The sequence below is a fragment of the Barbatula barbatula genome (genome assembly GCF_947034865.1).
Source record: "Barbatula barbatula genome assembly, chromosome: 11".
In the NCBI taxonomy this organism is placed as follows: domain Eukaryota; kingdom Metazoa; phylum Chordata; class Actinopteri; order Cypriniformes; family Nemacheilidae; genus Barbatula; species Barbatula barbatula.
The window spans coordinates 22,132,509-22,151,645 of NC_136774.1; the positions used below are offsets into that span (position 1 = coordinate 22,132,509).

A 19,137-nucleotide genomic window follows, 5' to 3' on the forward strand; every position below is an offset into this window, starting at 1 on the left:
TGTATTTGTTTCAGTCATATACAGAACCGTACAATTATGCATTTGACAAATGCTTCCAAAGGGACTTACAGTGCATTTAATCTGATTTTATATACGTGTGGACAGCTGGGGATCGAAACGGGGAGTTTTGTTGAAAGAATTGAGCTACAACGTACCTTTGAGCCAAACCTATAGTTTATCAGCAAAAGTGACAGTAAGGAAACTTCTTTCATTATTTACTCGCCTTCGTGTCATTCCAAACTTGTATGACGCAGAAAACGAAGTCGGTAACCAAACAACACTGAACCCCATTGACTTCCATTGTATGAACACAAAACCACCGAGACATTTTTCAAAATATCTTCTTTTGCGTTCCACAGGTTTAGAATCGCGTGAGTGTAAATAACTGACAGAATGTTTTATTTTTGAGTCATCTAAACGTGTACAGTAATCTCTGGAACGAGGTGTTGTTAAAACTCAACGTGTAACAGTATATTTAACAGATTTAGGAACAGAACAGCGCCACGGAAATGCCTGCAACCATTTTTGAGGAGGTTTATTTGATTAAGACGGTCAAGTTCACCCTCCAGGGCATCTTCACATATTCCATGGGTAGCACTTTACGTTCAATCTATTGAATCTCTATATGGTTTCAAAGCAACTACGTAAACAAACATAACTGCGCATGCACGCCTTTGTGACCCGAACTTAACTTCCGGTACAAATCTGCATAGAATTCGTCCCTTGTCGAATTTTTCTAGCAAAGGAAGTCAAATACATTTTCTTAATACAAAATGTTTTATTTTGGGTGGAAAGAGCTCCAGTTGAATTCACTTTATTTAAAAAATGATTATACTATTAAATATGAATATAAATATTAGCTATGTTATTAGCACTAGCGCTAGTTAACTCCAGGCCAGGGGTGTCCGTCCAATGAACAGTCTATATCTAGCTATTGATATTCGCTTTTATTATTTCAATGCTGTCCTTGCATGAAATCTCGTCTCTCCATATTTCGTGATTTTTAGTTTTTGCCTTAAATCATAATTATTAGTCACTCTTTTTGTTTGTCACTGGGATCTGCAAATACGTAACAAATAAAAAGTAGTGCTTGTCAACTTTTTTTATTTTCCTGAAAAACAGCTAATTTGGACATCAAGATTTCGGAAGAAAGCGAGTAGATTTGCGCAGTTTTAATCCAAATTGACTTTAAACATTGCGACCTACAGTATAAATTTATCACGTACGTAAATCAAACACAAACAAACGTTTTCGATTTTTATTTCATATCTGAAAGATGCAATATGCATCTTGTATGATGTCTGTCACAAAACTACTTTGGTTTAACAAGATCGTTTAAGTTTTCTTATTACAGCAAAATAGGAATAAGCCATTTATTTATGTAAAAGAAAAACAGTATCTTGAACATCCTGTTTCAATCTTGCCACATTTTACATCTGAAATGATGCTAAAAAATGGAAAAGCCACTTGTTTACAAATATTGCACACTGCAAGGTGTATTTAGGCTCACACTAGTTCAAATATAAATTTCGGAATACATTCAGACAAAAATACAGCAAATCACGTCAGGTACAGTATAAAATGGTTAAATACAAAAAAGGCTTTTTATAAGTATTATATAAATGAAATACTACACAGGAACGAACACTTGCTTAGTGAACATTAGCTTAGAGAGAAGTGTGTGTGTTTGTGTAGGTTGGGACAGGACAGACGGGTTTAGCTAAATCTCGAAGGGGTCAGAGGTCATATGATCAGACGGTGGGGGTCATGAAGGGGCACGGTTGTATTTTTGGATGGCAGGGGGGTCTGGGGTAAAGGACATGGGAGTATTATGAGGGGCAGTTCTAGCTGAAATATGTTAGGGTTTAAGGCTTAAAGAGACAGTCACACGATTTGAGTTTTGGACCCGAGTGGCAATTGGCAGTGTCTCTGTGCATTGAAGCCCGGGATTATTAATCCTGAAAGTTGATGATTGTTACAGTCTTGAGTGGTTTGAGGTACTGGATCACGTGTTGTACAGAAGGATCCTAAAGTCTGAGACAACGTGAAGTCAAAATGCAAATGAAAGAAAACGACGTACAAAGTACTAAACTATTTCTGCTGTATTTCTGGGTCATCGGAAGTTTACTTTTAGTGCACTGGTTTAAAAATATGAAAGTATACTTTCAGTCGGTTGTTTAATACTTACAGGAAGTATATTTGGCCTATGTTTGTATACTTTAAGTATACTTGGGTTGTAGTTGTGATTCCTCTGTGATGCCGACTCAATACTTTTTCACACAATTGTATACACTGTTCCACAAACATACTTGTTCGAGATTATGTAACGTAAACAGATTTTAGTCAAATCTGTGTAGCGACAAAGTGATCAGAGGAATTTATATCAAGCCGACTTCAAGTATAGTTAAAGCAACAAAGATATCAAAATAATAGTTACTTGCAGTGCACGATTTATATTATTGTGCACTTTAAGTATGATGAACTTAGAAGTATAATTAACTAGTATTTTACTTGGAGCGAACTTCAAAGTGTACTTTCGTAAACCAAAATATGTGTTACAAGTATTGAACTGTCACTGTATAAGTTCACTTGTAGAATTCTGTAATATCAGTACAAAAATATAAAGCTTAGATGTAAACTAGTCCTGTATTCAAAGTTTACTACTTTTACACTCGAGTATACCTAAAAGTATACTTGTAAAAACGAGGCGGGGTAGTTTTGTCACGTAGTATTGAAATGGTACACCACGAGTACATTAATGCTAGTATATTTTAAGCTAAGGTTAAAATATACCTGAACTTCTGTAACCTATAGGTAATAAAATGAACTTATATTTGTAAGGGTTGCTTCAAGTCAATTTTAAGTTAACGCTTGCTATGTTGATCATATAATTTGTAATGAAAACAATTAGAAAGAAGGCAGTTTTCACGAGTGGTCTCAGACATGTGTGCTCCGACATACACAACCAGGTATTGATATGATGAAGCCAAACAGCCATGTGTGATGATAATAAACAACAGCTCTTTGATATCATCTTTCAGTAAATGAAGCTTACAAGAGTGAGACGTATAGTCAACGTGAACACAGCTGCCTGCAGTATTACAATAACTTGTGGCAGTGATCACAACATTCGAGAAGAGACTTCAGGACCGTGTGTTACGTTTGTGTGTTTTAAACAGTATGTGTGTGTGTGTGTGTGTGTGTGCGTGCGTGTATGCATTTGCAAGTTGTGCAGAGCGTCCGCCTGAAGCGGAGGTACATTCGTTTTTCTTCAAGACAAAGAACTATACGAACCCCATCGTACAAGACTTACTGCCACAACCACGGACAGACGTTATTATGTAGCTAAATGTTTAGATTGCTGCTGTCTTATTGTTATATTTTCCTAAAAATGAAGCTTGAACTGTTTACAATCGACTCTCGCACTTGAATAAACAAGCGGGACTGCAGGGAACACTTTTGGCTGAGCGACGTGACGGAGTCTGAACGTGAGCGACATTCTGGACCAATGAGATTAAACTTGGGGCTAGCTAGACAAAAATAAAAGCAACTAGCCAAACTTCTTTTTAATGTGGTCGAATGCCGTGTCAGCTTGCCTGGTTAGAACACAGGGGAACAGCGCACTACAGGTTTAACAAAAACTACACGCACCGATTCATTCCGACATCAGCATTAATGCCCATACCAGTGATTACAGTAATAATACAAATCCTGCATGGCAAAAAAGATATTTCGATTTAAGATAATTTGGTAAAATAAAGCCCAACTCAGATTGTACTAGTACAGAGAGCGAGAAAAGAGAACCGGGATCTCCAACAGGAGAGGAGAAGGAAGGGATAATTTGGTAAATCTCTCTTAGAGAGCGTCACATTGTGGTTTCTACAACGGTGTGGGTGTTTTTGGTGAAGGCGTGGATGCCGTTGGGGTCCAGAGGATGAAGCAGTTCGCTGTTCTTCAGGCCGTACTCCTTGGGACGAGAACTTGCGCCCCCTTTCACTGGCGCCGCCACGGCTTTGATCCGCTAAACGAAAGAAGATCATTAAAGTTATATGGTAGAAAAGTTGTTTTGAAGGTAATACGATTGTTTCATCTCACCTCTATCAGGGAGCCGTCCGATTGGATGATTTTAATGACGACCATCATCGGGATGCAAATCATAGAAGACAGCGCGAGAGCCCAACCCAAACCGATCGACCAATCGGGATACTTGTACAGCTTGTTGTAGGTGAGCGGCTTGTACTTCACCAATGAAAAGACAAAACAACCCTAACAAAGAAAGACGAGCGATCACGAACCTGATGCACGGGCTGATAATAGATAATATAATACACACATCTAGAGATGCTTACCACACAAAGCACCGGCGTTATGACCATCCAGCTCCACTTCATCCAACCATTGGGTCTGTAACCAATCATATCCTCTATAGCATCGTAGAAATTATCAGCCCCTGCGAACAATCGTATATCATAATGTATATAGAGTGACCCCAATATAGTATAAAACCATAAAATATCAATCAAACCAATGATCTAGTCATTTTCTTGAACGTATGAAGTTATACACAGGTGTAGTTCGTCACATCTGATATCTATGGATATGTCAGCTGACATGTCTGGAGTGGTCGAATGTGGCATGTATGTAAACATATAGGTTAATATGACACTTCATTTGATATTTCATCTAATGCCATGATAATTCCTCATGAACATTATCTATGGTTTTACTAAAAAGAAGAAACGTGGATGGTTGTACCATGGGAACCACAAATTAACTAGCGTTTTGCTATAGTAACCATACTATAATTTTACCATGGTATTTGCAGAGAAACCAGGGTTATACGAATGGTAATCAAAACCTGCCAAAAACATGGCTACTTTACTTTTACTACGGTAAAACATGGATAGGTAACCTTCACTACGGTAAAACATGGAAACTACACTTTTACTACGGTAAAACATGAATATGACACTTTAACTACAGTAAAACATGGATACTACATGTTTACTACGGTAAAACATGAATATGACTATTTTACTATGGTAAGACATGAATATTACAATTTTACTACCGTAAAACATGGATACTACACTTTGACTACGGTAAAACATAATTATGACACGTTTAGTATGGTAAAGCATGGATATTACATTTTACTATGGTAAAACTTAGAACTACACTTTTACTCCAGAAAAAAATGGATTCTACACTTTTACTATAGTGAAATACGAATATTACACTTTTACTACGGTAAAACATGGATACTAACCTTTTGCTAAACATGGATCCTACATTTTCACTACAGTAAAACCTGGATACTATACGTTATAATATAATAAAAAAACAAGAAGTGTTCAGACACTTGTAGGGCTTACTGTGTGTTTTAATTGTTAGCAACAGAACGGTTTGCATCTTACAGATCTTAAACCGTTGCACACAAACCTTTCCACAGAATTCTGCAGCTTTTCACAGCAGTCAGTGCAGAACATGTGAGAGAGTTTTATGTGGGACCACTCATGACTGCGAGAGCGATCTGAAATAATCCCACACGTCTGATGTGATTATATAAAACGAAATAAGATTATGTCAGATTCATTCCAGACAAACACGGCTGAGAGAGATAAAGCTGTACATGAGCTCTGTATTTATACAGCAAACAATCCAAAGTATCTTATTCTGTAAAGCATACAGTGTGTCTCCGTGTGTGTTTTTTGATTTATATTGCATAAGATGTTCCTGTCAAAGGTTGATTTAGCTGACTGCACATTATCAGAATTTTAAAAAGCAATGCTTACCGTAAACCCAGGCTACTGCAACACATTCAAAGAATGCAACCCAGAGAAGACAAACACCGCTGGCTGCGTAAAAGTCAAACAGCTGAAAGACGTACATGCCACCCTGAGAGAAACACAGCGGGACGTTTAACGTTCGAATGCTGCACAGTGACACACAAACACGTTTTTTTCCTGTCGTCTCACGGTGACTCTTACTTTAGTGACCATGGTGAGTCCCAGCAGGTAACTGATGACGCAGATGACAGCGATGAAGATTTCTCTCCGGTATCCCTTCCTTAGGAGGGATGGGTACAGATCAACCAGAGAGGTGATCTGACCCTCCACTTCTACAAACTGATGGAAAAATGCACGTCACTTCATTTCGTAGAAGTACACATATTCAAGTACACTTTAAAAGCAGCGAACACCTTGACAATGGTCCGAAATCGCCCACTTCCATACTATATAGTAGGCGAAAATGAGTCATGAATAGTATGTCCGAAACCTCAGTATGCAAAATAAAGTAGGCGAGAAATACCCGGATGGTCTGTCACTTCCGCCGAGATTCGTGAATGTAGATTTGGATGGACACTTATCTATCCCATGATGCCACAGGAACTGAGCAACGGTCAAATTTCCAAAGCACATCAAATAAATATAGCGTAAACACATTAAACATCCGTTTTTAATGTAAGTGCCAATAAATGAATTTCTCATAACTAAATGATGTTTTTATCAACGCTCACGTGTAGTTTGTTTACTAATTCGTCATAGGTCAAAGAGAATACAGGTCACATGACCATAAAACATGGCGGACGCAGTATGTTCATTCTTCACCCGCTCATACTATATAGAACGTAATGTTTTAACGGCCGATAGGTAGGTACTTCTAATTCAGTACGTACTGTCGCAATATGCGATTTCGGACGCAGCCAATCCTAGGTAGGTATTATGATCTGGTTCAAATACTTCATGTTCTTTCACCCATTTTGATATTTGGAGACATCCTTAAAGGGACAGTTCGTCCAAAAATAAAAATTCTGTTATCATTTGTTCATTCTCATGTCACTCAAAATCCGTGTGTGACTCTTTCTTTAGTGGAACACAAAAGAAGATATTTTGAGAAATGTCTTGGTGATTTCAACGGGGTTCAATGTTGTTTGGTTTCCAACATTCTTCAAAATATCTTCTTTTTTGTTGATAAAAATTCATACAGGTGTGAAACCACATGAGAATGAATAAATTATGAATGTAAATTTTTGGGTGAACTGTCCCTTTAGAAACTTGTTGACTCTTGCACGTGTGTGTATGTTATTTCACACATGCACACACACACTCCGAAGGAAATGTGATTCAGCACACGTCGTCTTTTCAGTCATATGAGACTGGAATAACTTCAGTGTCTCGTGATGCCAGTGTGCGGGCGTGTTTGTGGGTGGAAGCCCTAAATATATCGATATAATTCATCAGCTTTGGCTCACGGCCGCCATGAGAGATGATGTTTCACATCAGGATTGAGCGGTATGATATAGAGTTATGATCTGCTGGCTTATCTCTCTCAATGTTTGCAATCTTCCCTTCCAACACCACACGCTCGTATGTCACACCACCCAGAGGACTGTTATATTGCTCGTTCAATGACCGGGACACTTAATAGAGTCCTCACTTTGTTTGGGACAAACCCAACTGTTGGGTTGAATTAACCTAGAAAATGTCATGAATCTGCATCATTTTGTCTAGCTTTTCGAGTTTATGGCAGGATCATGACAGTCCCACATGTTTTGTGTGGAAGCGCATGTGCATCACATGTTTTGGCATGTCATGTGCTCTCCGTTCTCTCGTTCCTCGTGAATTATCACGTTATGGTTTCATGCCCTTCACCTGTTCCTCTCTTGATGTTCTCCCCTATTTAATGCCCGTGTGTTTTCTGTCTTGTTTGTTTTTCCTTATACCCTGTTCATGGTCTTATCTAGTCTAGTCTAGACAGTGTATTGGTTTTTGTCAAGTGTAGTTTGTCTGTGCCTATGGTTTTGCCTCCTCGTGGGTTTTGTTTTGTGTTTGTTTATATTAAAAGTATTTTTTGTTAACCTTACCTGTCTGCACACACAAACCGTGACAAGAAAACGTCAAGATTTGACCCAATCATGGGTTACAAACAACTCTGCAAAGTGCATTTCCCCTTAAAGCATATAGTATAATAAACTACCTAGCTAACAATAAATGAATACACAAATATATATATATATATATATATATATAAAACATTTGTTTTAGGAATGTTTTGCTAACATTCATGTCACGTTATGAAAACATAATGTTTTTATACCAAAGTTTCAAATTCTTTAAAATGTCTAAGAACATTTACCAATGACATAAAATGTTGATAGGAGGCTCTTTTAATGTACTGAAAGAAAATGTTTAACTTTTGGTGAACGTAAACTAAAGTTTTTATCCCATTTGCGCTAAATATCTTTGTAACTTAATGTAATGTATATTTTTTTATAATTACATATTTTTTATAATAATTTATTAATTTAGCAGATGCTCATCATTATACATCATATATGTAATAAAATTGAATAGAATTTATTTTGACTCAATTGCATTTAAAAATATCCCTTTTTTTGTACCTGTGTCTATTTACAACATCTGATGAGTCAAGATGACGCTAGTAATGGGTTACCGACCAGAAAGTGCAAGGACGTGTCTGCGATCTCACCTGACTGTCTAGGCCTAGCAGCAGAAGCATTATGAAGAACAATATCGCCCAGACCGTTGGCAGTGGCATCATGGTAACGGCCTTTGGGTACGCGATGAAAGCCAGACCAGGACCTGAGAGACACACAAGTTACAGCACGTGCTAAACAGGACACAGCGATGAGCCACATACGCAGACAGCCATGAGTGCAAAGTCTGATTCTGCTGATCATTTTTAAAATGATCCGTGACCTTTGACCCTGAGCATTACCTGACTCAGCGACATCTGCGATGGCCACGCCCTGCTCCTGTGCCATGAACCCCAGCACAGAGAAGATGGCAAAGCCCGACACGAAACTTGTACCACTGTTCAGGCATCCGAGCAGCAAGCAGTCTCTAACACACACAACATAAAATAAAATAAACTACAAACATAACGCAGACAGGAAAGCATAAATATGATATAGAGAATTTACACAAACCTGTAGCAGTTATACTTGTACTTGTTGTAACTTCCCAGTGATGTCATAGCACCAAGACAAATGGCATAAGAGAAAAATATCTGTGTGCCGGCATCAATCCAAACCTGCGACGAACCACAGAGAGTCATCTTTTCTTCAAATTCAAACTGAATCTCTTTTAAAAGAACAGAAAACAAAAACAAATCTCTCTCTCGGTACCTCAGGGTCCTGTAGGCGGGTCAAGTCGGGATAAAGGTAGAACTTGATGCCCTCGGCAGCACCGGGCAGCGTCACGCCTCGAACCAACAGCACGATCAACATCAGGAAGGGAAACGTAGCTGTGAAATAAACCACCTGCAGACAGAAGAATGTTCGACAACTCATATCAACACTTTAAGAGTTAAACTAAAATAACACTGGACCTTATTTATGACATAAATATGTGTAAGTGAATTTCTGTGTAAATTGTTCATGACGACACCACGTCTTTCCGGTGCACCACCAAATAAATGACCTCTGTTTTAACATCATTTAAAAAAGACTTATTATTTTTAAGACTTATAAAGATTATATCAAATAAGACAAAACAAGCATTAGAATAAGTGAAAACCAAGTTGAACTTTTTTCTTAGTAACATTATATGTAAAAGAAAATGCTATTTTTTATGTTTTAAATAATTTAATATGTATTTAAAACATTCTTGAATAATAAATAGTTAATATATTACAGTATTACAGTATATTGTATTGCACAATAAAGCAATTGGTTTCAATAATAATGAAATGTATTCATATTTTGCATGATATTCTTTCAGTATATTCCCATGTTTTTGTGTTCATAAGGACACCGATTGTTTTACTTTCGTAGATAGGCATTGGCTATTTTGTCTCCACGTATTCTTCTGGAAAAGACTTGCTTAAGAACCGCTACATAACATGTTTTTCGTTCTCTCTCTGACCTTGCCAGTGGATCTGACTCCTTTCCATATGCAAAAGAAGCAGATGATCCAAACGGCCAGCAGGCACAGCGCCAGGTCCCACTTGAGCCCGCCGACCTCGTCGATTCCTGAAGATATGCTCAGGACGTTCCGCCTACAGACGACAGTGATGAGTACGGACGCACACACAGTCTCGGGTCAACGCGCCCACGCGCTTTATACTCACTCCCAGAATTCTGTGACCGGCGAGGTGAGGTTGGTGGCGCTGGCGGAGAGCCAGAGCGTTTTGTTCTTGCGGACGGTGTCCTCAACGCAGTTCGCCGTGTTCCAGCTGTGCCGACAGCGAGCCCACGGCAGCTCGTGGTGGAAACACTGCAGCAGGTAATACAGACCCCACGCCAAGATCACGATGTAGTAGATGTTCAGAAGAGACACAATCACAACCGAGGCGTAGCCGATTCCTGTCACGGACACACAAGATAGTCAACAACTGGCATTATAAAGTAAACCTTACTAAAAACAAGTTTATTCGAGAGCGCTATTAGTATACATCTTTTATACTAAAATAAGAATGTATATTTGTAGTGTTCTTTTTAAATACTTCAGAAATATACATTTGAGTGTGTTTGAGTATACCCGAGTATATTTTGTCTTATATTCAATCTTTTGATGAATACCTAAAACATTTTTAATATTCTAAGTATAGTGGCTTAGTAGGCGTTTACGCTTGAATGAGTAGCCTATTAAATATTTTTTACATTGTTTTACATATTGTCATATAAACTTACGAGTTTATATAATAATAAGTGAACTTTGGAGTGGACTGTGTAAATAAAACAAGGGGTTGATCTTGATCTTCTTTGTTATTAGCCTCAAATCTACTTCAAGTATACTTAACTACATATTTCAGATATAAAACAATGAATACCTGAACAGGAATATACAGTAGCATTATACTTATAGTTTACTATTTTTATATTATTTTTCACTTTAAGTAGGATGTTCAGTCAAAAGTAGAAAAAACTGTAAGTATAAAACTAGTAGTTTACTGACTAAAAAATGTGTCTTTATAAAAGTTCACTTCTAATTTAGTTGCAGTACAAATAAAAATTATAGTTGTATTGTGTACAACTGTCACATAAAATATGTATAGACATATTCTTTTATCAAATAAAAAGTAGTATCCACATAGTACAAGTATAGTACAAGTACATTGATTGATATTAGCAGAATATTGATAGTATTACTAAATCAAGTACAGTATACCTACAACCTACTCAAACTTAACTTAAGTACACTTGATCATATGATGCTATTTGTTTTAATGGTACAGTCATGTTAAGAGAGCGGAAACCATGCTAAACTACAGTATCTGTTTCATCATGTAAACAAGAAAACCTTGAACTAGATAAAGGTGAACTTCCAACTGTGACCATCAATGTTAAAGTGTCTAACAACTGAACAACTTGTTCTCTAGCCAGCACTTGTTAGTAAGCAATCTGTGGTGTTGTACTGGCACAAACTGTCCCTATGGAGCAAACACACTTCATGCACGATGCTTCGTCAACCTTTAACCTAATAACAATACGGTTCTTTAACCTTAAGCAAAACATTTAACCTGCTCAGATTTGTCAAGTCTTGTGGATCTCAATATGAACATTTCTCACCACATTTACCCAAATCCAGATTACTTGACCTCTACAATCTAAACCTCCCTCCTCTTCATGTTTTTGAACAACGAAGGACTTTAAGGAGGAGAAGTTGATACTTAAAACTGAGACCTCCATCAAAACAATTCCCAAGGAGCATCAAAATAACTGGTAAGAATGACCTTAAATCTACTCCTTTGGTTGCTTTGGATAAAAGTGTCTGTCAAAGCAGAACAACAAAGTAGTCATGGAACCGAATACAGCGTTTTTTCTTTAAAGTGCGATAGCTTTGATTAAATCAGATGCTAATGTATCTACGTTTATATTGTAGTATATTTTTAGATATTTGGCTAATGTTTTTATCCAAAGCAAGTTTGGATTAGAAATGTATAAAATGTTATATCTAGGTACCAATGTAATAGTATATAAACTAAGCAAGTTTATATCAGGCAGGCCAGGTGTCTGATACATTATCCTATGGTCTTAATGCACTTCCTGACCATTGGGGAGGGTCCTAAATAAAAGGTGAATGCTAAGCTCAAGGCACAGCTGTGCGTTTGTCTCTATGATAATGTGAAGGTATGGGCAATACTCTCAAGGTGATTGTATTGGTACCTATGCATTTGAATGACACTGTTATGCTGATGAGATCATGGCTGGGGAACGGGCTGATTCCTGTACTGCATTTGCATGCTTTGTTTAGATTGTCTCCATCTTTATGCATCCCTCCCACTTGAAAGGTATAAACTGTGCTGAGCTATAGTCAGACTTGGGTGACTGCAGCGACGCACAGCGAGTCCTCAATAAAGAGTTTCTTCTATATGAAAGATATCCCAACGTCTCCTGGTCTCTGTCTAAACGTATATAAAAAGGATAAACGTTTCCTACAGCAACTGTGCATTTAAGCTACGGTTTACATTGTGTGTATTTCATATTCATATTTATACATATTGTCATGTAATGTTCTGTTAATCAAAACAATATTAATAAAAACGAGTACATGTAAAAAGTTAAAAGGGTTTCTTGCCGTTTCTGTTGTCGTAGATACCGCAGACAGGGAATTTGTGACATTTTCACGAACGTTATTCTATTAATTTCCACCTTTTTCCGTGTCAAGCAGCACGACTGTCAATCTAACGTATTTTATCATGCGGTATCTTTTATACGTATTATTACATCTCAACTCAATCTGATGGGAATTCATATCAGGTGACTTGTGTTGTTTTCTCTGAGAGCCCTGCTGTGTTCTAATGAGTCAAACACAAATAAAGCTTCACCTGTTGACTTCAACACCTCTTCATCTGTCATCTTTTTTGTGTGTTTTTTTAAGGTGGATGCCAGACGAGAGGCAGGATGCCAGTTTCATGCTATAATTAATACAATGTGCCACAAGCTCACCATGCGGAGCCAGGAGCTCACTGTGACAGCTGACCGCAGAAATCAAAACGTGTGTGAGAGAGAGAGAGCGAGAGAGAGAGAGAGAGAGAGAGAGAAAGAGAGAGAAAGAGAGAGAAAGAGAGGTGGATGGCTATGGGGAGATGACCCTGCGAGTGTGTGTCATTATTTGCTTTCTCTCATGGAACATAACAGGTGAATTATTTAGGAATATGGTGACCACTCTTTTCCACATCATTAAAGTGAGACTGTCAAGTTTAAAGCAACAGGACAGAAAAGCTCCAATAAAGTAGGATATCTTGCCGTCTGAATCTCAATTCATGGCAATGAATCGTATCAGATAATTTTTTTATTAGCGATATCCGATCCTGACATTTTGGCCAGTATCGGATCGATATTTAAGGGATTGAAAATATTTAGTTCATGATTTAGATACTATCAAGATCAGCTATCGGACATAAAATGTGGTGTCATGCCGTCCCTACAATCAGGGTTGGAAGTTATACCCTAATTCATCCTCTGCTTATTTGTTTGCGAGAATAGTCAGCTGTTATAAAGTCTCCTAACAAAACCATTGGATTAAAGGGGACGCTGCAGAAGCTCACCACTCCAAAAGATAACATTCATCTGTGCCATGCATGCTAAATATAACCCGGCAGAATGAATATTAAGAATGTAATCAATGAGACACCTCCGTCTGCCTCCATTTGAGCTCCTGAGCCGACTCTCTCCGAGCAGGAGATCCCATCTAAACCATCTCAGTCACCTCTAATGGCTGTTGCCATGGCGATGAGGATACATGTCCAAATGTGGAGCGCAGACGAGAGCTGGGTGTTAGTCAGAGCGTGATTGTGCTCGGCAGAAGTGCAGCGCAAACAAATGATGGAGAGTTAAACGTGCATGTAGCGTGCGTTCGTACACGTGTGTACCGATGACCCGTATCCTTCCCACCTCAGGCGGAAAAGAACGGGCGGCCCGGTTCGCAACGGGACACAAAGATGCGTTTCAAAAGAACACAGCATCTTGTAGGGTTGCCTAGCAACCGCAGCGGATGCTGAAAACAGGTCACAGTGAAGATGTGTGTGAGGAGATGCCTCGTCAGCCAATCGGGTTCAATCGACGCATTTGTGATGTTGCAAAAAAAAGCTGTGTCACAATGCACGTTGCTTTTGGAGGAGGAAGATGCATTATGGCTCTAGAGATATTAGATTTTTTTGGGTTGATTTTAAATATATATTAAACACATCACAGTAACGGCTGTGCTGATCGGTCGATGCTGCCATGCGCCCCCGCAGGAGGGGTATAAAATATGATCACGGTGAAACAGACAAAGATTTATGCAGATTAAAAGGAACTTCAGACAGACGAGACATTAAATCCAAGCCAGCCTGCCTGACTCTCTCGCCTTGTCTTTTGATTCATCTATTTGTCTCACCAGTGAAAATGGGACACAGTTTCCCCCAGCAGGTGATTCCCCCTTCAGAAGTGAACTGGCCAAGCGCCACCTCCAGAAAAAAGACGGGCAGACCTCCACCGAACAGAAATATGAAGTAGGGGATGAGAAATGCACCTGGAGAGCGAACAAGCACAAAAACATTGTGAGCACGTTATAGGAATGTCAACGCACATCATACTTCAACGCAAACACACACTGACCTCCGCCGTTTTTGTAGCAGAGATACGGGAAACGCCAAACGTTGCCTAAACCTACGAAACCTCCGGCCACAGAGAGCACAAAATCCAGTTTGCTGGCCCATTTCTCCCGCTGTGGTGGTTTGCCCTCCGCCTCGTCTTCCGGACGCGTGCCGGGACTCTTACCGGGAGACGGCTTCAACGTGTCTTTATGGAAATCTTTAAGACACTGCAACTTCTCCTTCTGTGCCATCCTGAGAATCGAACAGAAAGACATGTCACTGACGTGGAAACGAACAGTCAAAAGAGCAGAATAACATGCATGCATGAAAGTTTTTCCTTTGAGATTTGATATAAAACACAGAGCACAAATAATATCTGCAAATATCACCAGATGGCTATAGCGCCTGAAGCAATGATGGTCACATAAGGACTATGACTTAAAGACAAAACTTTTGTCATTTAAAAACCTGTATGACTTTTTTTTCTTCCGCAGAACAAAAAAGAAGATATTTTAAAGAATGTTGCTCACTGGACCCCCATTCACTTGCACTGGTTTTGTGAGAAAACAGGTGTACAAAACTAATTTATAATGTGTTGTAAGTTTTTCAAAGGGATTTATTTTGATAGGAACTGGAAGCATTTGTGAAACTGCAAAAGTGTTCACTTTCTTTCCATTTACTTATTTGATGATGATCCATGAGAAATAATTCAGATATAAAACAGATCTCATGTGTGATTTTCTTTCTTAATATGCCTTTTTTATTATAGGATATTTTTTATTATAGGATTTTACAAAATACAATCAAGAAGACGTGTAAATTATCAGCTTCTTTCAACACCTTCAATCAATCATGTGATAGAATCAAGCTCTTGAAACAAGATTCAGACCATGTGGAAAACCGAGAAGCTTGTTCTTCACCTGCCGTCTTATATCGTGTTTGAAACCAACACTCACATCTTCAACACTGAAACTGATAATCTACCCTAGTGTTTCTTCTACAGTCACAGCTCAGCGCATGACTTATTAATGTCTGTTTTTATTTCTATTATCTCATTTCAGCCCTCTGATAATGTTTGGACACATCCGAGTAATATTTGCAAGATAAACAGATAAATCACATCCGCCTGACGTCGCGTAGCCTCTTGTTTTTACGACATTAGATTCCAACGAGCCATTAAACAACAATAAACTGTCCATCTTATCTTGTCTAAAGAGTAATGTGCATGATAACATTATTTGTGAAGCTGATAACAATACATCTACATTTATGCATTTGGCAGACGCTTTTATCCAAAGCGACTTACATTGCATTGTCCTATACATTTTTTGATTCTAAGTATATGCAATCATCTGGGATCGAACGCACTGTCTTGGCATTGCTAGTGCCATGCTCTTGCACTGAGCTTCAGGAAAGCTGAAAGATTGCCTGAAAACGTGATTCACACGTCCTTCTCCCGAAATGTTGAGGTGACCTTTCTGCAGGGTCACAGCTTAGTTGCACTCATCCCCCATCATTCAGAGCCATTTAAATGAGCCAAGACCTCTCCATAGCCTTCATATAGATAAATACTGATAGCTCACTATCATTAAAAGAGATGGAAACGCTTGTTTATTTAACCAATGTGTAAAGCAAATGAGCCGTGACACAGTATCAGAAGGTCACAACAGGAGACAGCTGCGGTTAACCTTGTCTGGATGTTCAGCTGTGAGATGTTTCGAAGGCAATCGAGGTGATACGTTACACTACCAACTGTACCGTTGGAAGCCCAATTTGGAGTGTATTTAAGTCCACAAATGCACACGATGAAAGGGAATATTTAGAAGCAGTGATGCTTTATTGTCTTTCTATGCCAACAAAATATGAAATTAGATTCGATAAAGAAAGCAGCAACGTGAGATTAGGAAGATTACAGCTCATGTCTTTTCTTTGTTGTCTCTACAATACAAAATCAGTTCAGGCAACTGTATCTTAAATAGAAAAGCAACTAAACTATTTTATTGTGTGCCTTGTTGCCAAACTATGATTAAGATTAAGAACAACTTTTCTTGTATCAGAGATTTTGAATGTTTGTTTCTGCAAGGTCATCGAAGGGCACGCATTAAAAACCAAATCTGCGTGATATCCGAACCTGATTATAACCCCTTGCAGGCGCGCACACCGGGTGTCTTGATTCTCGTTGCGCGTTCCTTATAAAATGACATTTTTATGCGCGTGTCATATTGTGAACCCACTGAACCCAAGGTCCGGGATAAAATAACGACATCCTCGGGTTTTTCTGACATTGCAAGTGCGCCTAAACACAACCATGGCACAATAAAAGGCTCCGCGCTCGGACACGCCTCAAATCACCCATTTAATTTCTCAACCTGTTTTATCTCTAATGCACATCCATCAGGCCTGTGCATTAGATCACTGCGCACAATGAGAAGTTAAAACATGTGTCCCATTAACCTACATTTGGGTCTTTTGGTGGGAAGCGCATGACAGGTCCGAGACTAAACTATCTCCAAATGGTGTCAGTGTGAACATGCATGATGAATTCACATTCACCTATATGCTGTTCGTCCGGCTATGATGCGCTCGCTGGTGGTCCTCGTGTGACTGTCAACAAGCGTTTTATTGAGATGCACGAGACCGGTGTGCTTTCATTAACAAAGCAACTAAAACAAACCCATTGCATTTAATATTTAATGACACCGAGCGTGCAAAATGCGGCGAGAGCACTTTAAAGAATAGAAAAGAGCATTTAAAAGCGCGCACAAAACATGAATGTGCGCAACATATGAAGACAAACAGCGGGAATTGAATGCAATGCCCAAACCCCTTATAATTGGAAATAAAACATTACAATTCGCCAAAACACTGAATGGCAAAATATTTTCACGTATTTAAAAGTCTTTATAGGAGACACAATATACTCCACAGACGCACAAAAAACGAGTTTGCGCGCTTAAGGATGCAGACTCCAGCAGCCGATGGCTCGAAGGTATCACTCACCTGTCAGTGCAATTTATTCTTCAAGTCCCTCTGGTGTTCTTTTGTCTTCTGGTGAGATTACAAGGCAATGAAAATATTCTTAACGCCCTCTTCCCCAGACTTGTGTCTTATATGGGGAGCGCATGTAATAAGGGAGACAGTGGAAAAACACCAGGCTCGTGCAACAGGAGCGCGTTTCTTAAAGAGACACGCACGCTCGCGTCGCGATGCAAGAGGAGATCGCATCCCGAAAACCACGTGTCCCGTTTAAAACACGGGACGTATGGTGCTGTAAATACATGATTGTTTAACTGTTTTATAGGCTGAGATTTGTACGTGATGTAAATCTGTTGAAAATACGTTTTAAATAGCGTTATTTATACGCGCAAAGGTTGGCGATTGGTCCATCCTCGTTGCGGTGACGTGACATCGCCATCCGCGAGCTGCTTCTGTTGTTCTGTTGACTTAACTCCGTTTTTAACATTTTTCTAAAAGAAATGTATTGTGTTTTATTGTATTTTTTGAGTTATTATGGCTTAAATCAGAACAATCCAACTGCAGTTTGATTGATATGAATTGGATTGATTTTAGTCACATGTATCTCATTTTGGAACCAAACTCTCATATATGTCTTATTGATGACTCCACATAAATGATGAGTTATTTAATGAAAATTTAATATCAGACCTGCAATACAGAGAAACATTCGGGCATCTCCTTGGCTTGAACTTATTATTTTGATTTGCGCATCAAAGGAATATGAATGTAAATGTAAAACGTCAGTGACCGACGCAGAATCAAATAATGAAGCTTCGGTCCAGCGGTGTTCAGTGCTTAAAAAAATTCTCCACTGAGGTCACATGAAGGGGGTCAGTGGCCTTATTAGGGGATAATCTGCCCGGACTCAAAACTTTGGGATCAACTGGAGAAACAGAAAAGAGGGGGTCGGGATAGCATTTTCCCAAAGTCTGGTGTTGGGCTAAGAACCCCCCCAACCAAATGTGTCTAGCCATCAAAGATCTTGATGGTGTTATTTCATTTTAATTTCTTTAGAAGAGCTTACATTTTAAGCAGTACATTTACAAATCTGGTTTTCTTATCTATTTTAATAACACCAATGAGCTCCAAGGTCATATGACCACGAATCCACAAAGGTCTATTTTTGTATCTACTTTTATCCGAACATGCCTACTTTGGTTTTAGTTTCATTCCTTGCTGTTTTACAGACACAGCTTAGCTGCTAATGAAGATTTTGTTCCTTGATATTCTACAGTAGCACGTGTAGTTTGTAGACAGATGGCTGGTCCCTCCACACCGTCCTTCCCTCCAGGACATCAGTCAAAGGGTGAGAGCTGCCTTCCTTTCAGCCTCTCGTGGGTTCTGTTTTATTATTTGACACATGCTTCCACAAAAATGTATTGTACACATACAGTACATGTGGTGATGCCGTCTGCATGGTTTAGTCTGACAACAGGCAAATGTTAGTTCGATGCTTTCAAAATATATCATTTAGAGCGACAACAATTCATCAGATCTTTGTCCATCTAAGACTTATTTTGAAATAGTTTTGCTTGGACAATCTCTTTCAATTGAAATCAGAACGTCCATTTT

The 19,137-nt window shown here is 38.8% G+C and overlaps 1 protein-coding gene across 2 annotated transcripts; it reads right to left on the reverse strand.

Moving 5' to 3' along the window:
* Positions 1–1,088: 1,088 nt before the first annotated feature.
* On the reverse strand, positions 1,089–17,676 carry slc6a6a (solute carrier family 6 member 6a; the record flags this gene model as incomplete). 2 transcript variants are annotated; one of them, XM_079466851.1, is made up of 14 exons in its annotated part: positions 1,089–4,021; positions 4,096–4,266; positions 4,350–4,450; positions 5,796–5,898; positions 5,991–6,128; positions 8,494–8,606; positions 8,743–8,867; positions 8,954–9,057; positions 9,152–9,286; positions 9,891–10,023; positions 10,096–10,330; positions 14,349–14,483; positions 14,570–14,799; positions 17,548–17,676. In XM_079466851.1, 13 exons carry the CDS (start codon positions 14,796–14,798, stop codon positions 3,866–3,868), a joined length of 1,878 nt encoding a protein of 625 aa, XP_079322977.1. In that variant the 3' UTR covers positions 1,089–3,865. The 2 variants fall into 2 exon arrangements, with proteins under 2 accessions (XP_079322977.1, XP_079322976.1); XM_079466850.1 differs by lacking the exon at positions 17,548–17,676 and having other exon boundaries at positions 1,245–4,021; positions 14,570–14,822.
* Between the last annotated feature and the right edge of the window lie 1,461 nt (positions 17,677–19,137).